The 7,289-nt window shown below is 45.7% G+C and overlaps 1 protein-coding gene and 1 long non-coding RNA gene across 2 annotated transcripts; both read right to left on the reverse strand.

The window, feature by feature from the left end:
• Window positions 1-267: 267 nt before the first annotated feature.
• Window positions 268-2,254, reverse strand: LOC147234098 (uncharacterized). The gene is made up of 3 exons (XR_015106104.1): window positions 2,142-2,254; window positions 1,865-1,940; window positions 268-305 (listed from the first exon to the last, which is right to left on the reverse strand). It is a non-coding gene; the product is annotated as an uncharacterized LOC147234098 (long non-coding RNA).
• Window positions 2,255-4,626: 2,372 nt separating this feature from the next.
• On the reverse strand, window positions 4,627-7,289 carry phlda1 (pleckstrin homology-like domain, family A, member 1). The gene is made up of 2 exons (XM_086146847.1): window positions 6,505-7,289; window positions 4,627-5,624 (listed from the first exon to the last, which is right to left on the reverse strand). Exon 1 carries the CDS (start codon window positions 7,027-7,029, stop codon window positions 6,544-6,546), a length of 486 nt encoding a protein of 161 aa, XP_086002973.1. The 5' UTR covers window positions 7,030-7,289; the 3' UTR covers window positions 4,627-5,624; window positions 6,505-6,543.

The raw sequence follows: 7,289 nt of genomic DNA on the forward strand, positions 1-7,289 counted from the left end.
TAAAAAACTGAAACATCCTATCTCAAAATATTAGAATATCACGAAAAAGTAATTTTTGTTTTTTTAATTGCATTACAGAAGATAAAGAACTTTATCACAATATTCTAATTTTCTGAGGCAGTCCTGTACAAACTGTAGCATACCAAAAAAGCACATTTAAAAAAAACGTTAGTATCTCTTACCTTTACTTATGAATGAAGTCCATGCGTGGCTCCTTCTGAAGAAAAGCATCGATAACTTGCTTGTAAAAGTCTTCCTTTTTTTGTTCTTCAGTTTTAAAAGTCTCTCTGACTCAATGGAAATCACTGCAAGAGAAGACAGTCGTCCTTGATCGATCCTGTTCCGACTGTATGTTATGAGTCTTTTCGGTGCCGGGAATGAGCGCTCCGCCGATGCTGTCGTAGCCGGAACGGTAACCACCGGCCGGAGCAACTTTGTCGCCTCAGGAACAGTTTGAATGAGATCCTTCTGGGCCAAAAAAAAAGTTGAGAAGCTGCCCAGGAGATTTACATTCATTGTGAGCTACACAGCCTGATGAGATCGGGAAAAAATAACTGGATGGCTGCACTTGACTTGCTAACTGTTTACTGTAGCTTGCTATAGCTAATTCTATTGTTCCGTAGCCGAGTAGTAACAAGGATCCCTGGGATCAGCGTTGCCCTCTACCATGAGGCACCATTATTGCGTGCCTCACTTAATGTCTCTTTGCAGTCATTTTATGATTACGAGAAACACGTTACATTTGTTGACGAAAAACATTAGACACATCAGCTAAACTATGGAAATATAGCTCACATATTAAAAGTGTTTTTTTTTTAATAGTGACATCCACAGAGACAGCAATACAGTCTCAGTGCATACCGTGCCAGCACAGTTAGCATAATCATTGTGCAATCCATAGTGGGCTCAGCTGGTTGCTGTGTCACTGCATGTCTCTTCTTCATATTTGAATGGTAAATGTGAATTGTTTTTTCGGCGATTTCGAAAAAAATAACTAAAAATGGTGAAGGTAAGTGGAAAATAACTTTATAGAACAAATCACTGAATAAATATAACCATTCAATTTATTTTTTCATTTTTTTCTTTCCATGATGACAGGTGAGGCCCGGCCTCCCCTGCCTCTACGGACTGCACGTCACTGATTAAGTGATATAAATGTAACAAATCACTTTATATTTGAGCAATTCTTTACAGTAACTTAAATCACTCACAACCCCATCAGAGTATGAGTGTGTCACACACCAGCCCTTTTAAATCAACAAGACAGTGTTGCTTTCAGTTAAGGTATTCCAGTTACATTATTCATAAAATCATTCTGATGAATGAATGACAAGCTGCATAGACGTATCATCCACCGAAAGACTGCCCAAGCACCCTGCAGGTGTGAGCCCACCAAAAATGTTTGTTTGATTTCCTTAATATTATCTGAAATCCTGACAAGGAGCTCCTTCAAGCCAGTCACAGTTCCAAGCACCCTGCGTCACAAGCCCCCACGTCTTCCTGTGAGTCAGAGCTGCGTGCCAAAGTGGAGCTACACAGAAGCTTGTTGTGTAACATCTGAGAGCAGGTGCTGCCGGCGGCTTCAAAGAAAGACGCCGCCATGTTGAAAGGATGTCAACAGCAACAAAGACTGTAACTTTACCATGTCCTCTACAGATCCCTTTCGAAGGACAAACCAAACCTGAATAAAAGTTGTCTTTTGATAGTTCCCGTTTACATAAATGCCCCTTTTGTCACTGTTAAACAAACAAACTAAACATTGGTTTGCCCAGCGGTGAAAAAAAAAAAATCCATGATATGGTAAAACAGTTGATTGTTAGCATTTTTGCAAGCCGTACTTTATGTATCAAAATGAATTTCTCACCACACAGAAGGCCTCTATATTTTCCCATTTGGAAACTCTAATCTTGCACATATGGCTGCAGTTGGGCGGAGCTGGGCTGATAATGAAGAAGAATCTGGGTTAGGTTAGACCAGTAGGTCACATGTTTTTTTTCATCATTTTTCAAATAGTCTTTTGTTATTTATATTTTTAGATGCAAGTGCAACATTGTTTTTTTTTCCAAAAAAAAGGGATGTTCACTGAGCTCCTTTTTTCCCTCTGTGTTGGCCTGATGAGACTAAATGCCGGAGGAACTCACCTTCTGAGGTGTAGAGATGGACAGTAGAGAGCAGGGATGCTTTTTGTGCCCTAACGGCTTGTTCTTAAAAACTGTTGATCATTCACATTATGGTCAATAAAGTTACCGGCAGCCCCAACTCTCTGGGACACAAGCTCTTTTGTTTTGAATTGTATTGTCTCCTAGGTACGCGGGATCCAAAGGACCTCACAGCTCTAAAATCATATCTGAAGGTATAAATCTTTCAACCAAATTTATCCCCATGCGAGGGCAGAGGGGTTGATTTATTGTGAAGTTGTTACACAGAACATTTAGAAAGTTTATTTTTGTCCAGACCACCATCCTTGGCAACCTTCATAGTATCATGTGTGGTCCACTGTCGGGGGTTACGTGAAGTTCAAATGTCCTCAAACTGTTGTTTCCAAATGTTGTGCGCGGAAGCTGCTCACCATGGCTTCACATCAAAACCACAAATGCTCATAAACACGTTCAAACCATGAAATTCATCGGCTCTTCCTGTCGTGTCCAACTGAGTCTCGGGACTGCAGCGTCAATTCCAGATCAATTGCTGTCATTTGTACTTGCTAAAATAAGAGGGTTCACCATGATAAAATGTTGGATGTATATCATACAGAGATTTACCATTTTATTTGCTAAATAGAATTAGAATTCTATGAACAGCAGAGAGAGCATATCTGTGCTGTGATATGCTGCAAGCTAATCTGCATAATCAGATTTTTTTTACAAAGCCAGAAACGTCGTCTCACTTCTTCCCTTTTAGCTCAAATCAAAGTCCAATTTGAAACACATTCATGTTTCTCTATATTCCAGCGGAATCCTGACTGGACATCAGTTTTCTTCCTCGTTGACTGTGTTACAGCTTTCACATACATCAGTCACTCCTTTGAGGGGGCATTTTGCCCTCAGATTCAAATGTTCTTGCAGCATGAAGTCATCTTCCGCCAGACTTCAATCCCGGCACGCCGTCCCTCTGAGCGGTGTTCCTTTTTATTTTATAATGAGATTTAAATGCTCTCTACAGTTGACAGAAAAGGTCACTTGGGGTTCTGGGATTGAACGGATGTAAATCAAAATAAAGCTGGTGGATAGAAACTCAGATGTGGTTTTTGACGACCTTTGGTTCGAGTTGTATTACTCTCCAAAAAATGTCCTTGAATTTTTTTTTTTTTTTTTTAAAGAAAGTACAGTGACATTTTCAGGCCACTTTAATCCCCTCTTCTGAATTTGTCCAAAGTGGAGCAATACGAGGAACACGTCAGCTCCTTTGTGCCGTATTTTTGCATGGCTGTTTAGTTGTTTGCATTGCTATCACTTCAACTAAATGCAGGAAGTAAGGTCCGTGTCAGACGGTGATTGTATACCTTGCGCCAGATTATTAAAAATCCTTTTGAGGAACAGAAAGAGAGAAACATAGCTGGAGGGCAGCAGGTAAGTCTGAGGTCCACGCTTTTAAAATTCACAGTGAAGCCGCTTTCACGCTCGGCCTTGCTCCCTCTCAGCAGACACTTACCCTTCATGCATCCGAAACGATGCCGTCATGTTTAACTGAATTAAAGAGCGTCTAGAGCCACGTGCGCTTTTGACATTATGCTCCGGCGGTTTATCTGAGCAGCAACAACTGCCGGTGAAACCCAATTCTCAGCACGGCTTCTACTTTTAGACCAGGAAATGGGGGGGGGGGGGGGGGTCCCATGTTTGTGAAACATGAAAGCAGAGATTGAAAGCGCAGCAGCTAGTTAAACAGGTCGGTTAAACGACACCCCTGAACTGTGGGGCCCAGACATTCATCCGGTGCGACGCTGAATAAAAAGAAACCACAGGAGCTGTTATGTATCTTTTTAATGGAATGTATCTCCAGCTGTATGAAAATAGATCTCACGTTGAAATAAGAAATTGGACAAGGGCATGACGAGGACTGTGCATGTCAAGATGGCAACAGAGAGGCGTGTCAGGGAGATGAACCAAACCGGGCACCTCAGACGAAGGGCGCAGCCGGAGCCCCGTGCCGGGAGATGACGGCGACACGGAGGCATGCCTCGGTTCCGGGGTGGGGGCGACGCTCCCGGCAGACAGATACAACACGAGCTGGTGTGAAATAAACACATTGCAGAAAAAAAAAAAAAAAAAAACATCCCTGCGTTGTAAGAGAGCAACAGCGGGGATGTTTAAATAAGTAACTTGGAGAAGGTGGAGCTGCATGGAGACAAGTGTTTGGGTCACTTCTACCCAGTTAGCTAAGTGGAAGAGAAGCTTTCAATTGACAAAAAAAAAAAAAATGTAAGAACAATTCTAGAGTGACCTTTTTTTTACCACTGCTTTTGGAGAGAAACCTTCACGAGGTGACACGGGCGAAAAAGGTGAAGCGCTCACACCTGAGCGCCTTTCAAACACTATGCAGTCGTCTGGCCAAGCTGTGGCTGAAAGGTCGAGACATTGGTGAGAACGTTGGCTTGTGTGGAGAAATGGACCAAAAGCAGAGCGCTGGGGGATGGTGGTGGTGGTGGAGTGTAAGAGTTGCACTCATTTCACCATGGGGGGAAAAAAAAAATGCTGTGCATCAGAATTGGAGTGAAAACATTTAGGACTTCCATCTCTAAACTTTCAAAATCTTATCAGGGCAAAAGCTAAATAGTAGAGTTTATGATTCCAAACAAAATGTACTTCATCCAGTGAAGTAGAAGAAGCCAGGACACCTCAACAAACACAGTCAATCACACAAGTACGCTGGTTTTCACTTGGCTCGATGTTTTTTTGTCTCATTCGCCAAAAAGGCAAAGCAACCAGGTGTGTCCGTCAGTTAAAAATGCTCCGAACCTCCATTCCAGAAACCAATCAAAACAAAAACAAATAACAAAAATATGGGTTTAAGACTTGTAAGCAGGCTGATACAGAGTGAACACAGAGACCAGATAACACGGAGAGTGAAAAATCATCTATGTACACGATGGAAATACCGGGAAGGGCCGTCGACGTATCGGACGATTCACATCAAAAAATGCAAATAAGCTGAGCGGGTTTTTTTGGCATGTTGTAGAATGAAACGCCCGTGGGAGAGAAGAAATATATGCGTCTTTGGTTCAGTTGAAAAAATGGATAACCACTCGAAGATAACTAACATATAAAGGCTTATTCCCGTTGGAGTTTATGTGTAACATGTCCCGTCGAAATGTACTTCATGTTCCACTCCCGCCACAACCGCACCCGACATTTATCAACAACGTAACGTCTCATAGAAAATATATACACGTCTAATAAATAAAGAGGCGAGGCCATCGTGGGGTCGAATACAGGTGTGTTCTCACATGCTCTCTGTCCATCAGTCTTTAGTGAAATAAGTCTCTGTATTGAAAGGGGACGAGGAGCCGGTCTGCGGAAACCGAGACGTGGAGGGGGGCTTCTCCCGGAGAATCCAGGTCGGCGGCGGAGCAACGGCAGGGAAGGGGTGCAGTCGACAGTCGTCCTCCAGTCGAGCGTCCGATCAACCTGCGGATGCAAGCCGTTAGACAGATGGCAGACTGATGGCGTCTGAGGGCTCACAGCCACGGAGGTCAGGGCGAGCACAAACCGGAGCTGCGAGACGCGTGTCGGCGCGTCAAGACAGAAGGTTCCTTTCACAATGAGGGGATTTTAGACTCCGTATAGTGAGTCGAAGTCAACTGTGGCATGTTTTCGTCCCCGGTTCGAGTCCGGCACTTCTAGATCCTGCCAGAGGAGCCGAGGAATGTTCGGCCGGGTGGCGAATTTAGATATTTCATCCCGCGATTCGGTAAATCAGATAAAACTAGCCCGCTTTTGATGAACTCGCTGCTTTCAAGGCGAATGGCTTACATTATTTTGGGATAGAGGAGCGTGACCATGTTATTTCACTGAATTAGTGATTCCACACACACACACACACACACACAGGAGCACCGATCATATTACGACACGTACACTCGCTAAAACACCTTTCACTCCCAAACAAATTGAAATGACCTCAATGAATGTTATTTGGATCTCAGGTCAAACACTGGAAACACTTTAAAGTTTGTGAACTGGCAACCCCAGTCCTCAAATTTAAATAGGTATGGCTGTTTTACAATGAATTCTACTCTTTTTGTTTCAGCCCTGCAGCTGTGTTGCAGATGTTTGAGATCTCAGCCTCTGCTGGTTTTTAGATGACAGGAGGCGTGAAGACCCCCCACTAGATGAAAACGTGACATCCGTGGGCCTTGATCCGTGGGGGAAAAAAAAAAAAAAAAACTTTTACGCGTCTCCACCGTCAGTCCCCGCTCACTGGAGTGAATCCACGCTGCGTGGGGAGCATTTTTCCACGCAGGTATTCCCCGGCTGGTCCCGGGGAACCCACCCTCCCCCATCTTACCGCAAATGTCGCACGGGCATCCGCGCGTCCAGCCGCGGGTCACGCCACGTTGGGCGCGCTGCGGAGAGTCTTCTGCCCGGGGATCTGGACGACCAGCAGCTGCTGCTTCTGCCGCGTGGATTTAACGGCCAGGATCGCCTGACGGTTCTTGTACTGGACCATCTGCAGGGTGATCTCCGCGTTCCAGCCCTCGTCCTGCGGGCACCGGAAGTCGATCTCCTTGCCCTCGGTCATGACCACGGTGAAGTAGACGTACTTGCCCTTGCGCTCCACGCAGTCCACGGTTTTCATGTTAGCGAAGTGCAGCTCCTTGATCTTCCCCGCGTCGCTCCCCACGCCGCCGTGGGGCTGCTGCTGCTGCTGCTGCTGCTGCTGTTGCTGGGGGTGATCGTGCTGCTTGGGCGCCAGTAACAACACGCCGTCCTCCGTCAGGACGCAGTGTTTCTTCTTCCACAACTGCAGCAGCCCGTCGCTCCTTTTCTCCAACAGACCCTCCTTCAGCACCTTCCTCCCGTTCTCCAGCATCCTCACCCGAGCGCTGCCAAGCCGGACGGTAGGACGGACCGATGGACGGGCTGTCTAACCCGGAGGAGGTGAAGACATGTGACGCGGTGGAAGGAGTGGGGAGAGGAGGCTGCCTGCCTGCCTGCCTGCCTGCTGGGGGCGGGAGGTGTCTCGGGGAGAGGTGCGCCGCCCCCTTGAGTGGCACCCGATCTCTCCCCAGACACACACACACACACACACACACACACACACACACACACACACACACACACACACACACA

Source organism: Fistularia commersonii, chromosome 5 (genome assembly GCF_037954325.1).
Source record: "Fistularia commersonii isolate RoL2024-O1a breed Wild chromosome 5, RoL_Fcom_v1.0, whole genome shotgun sequence".
Taxonomy (NCBI): domain Eukaryota; kingdom Metazoa; phylum Chordata; class Actinopteri; order Syngnathiformes; family Fistulariidae; genus Fistularia; species Fistularia commersonii.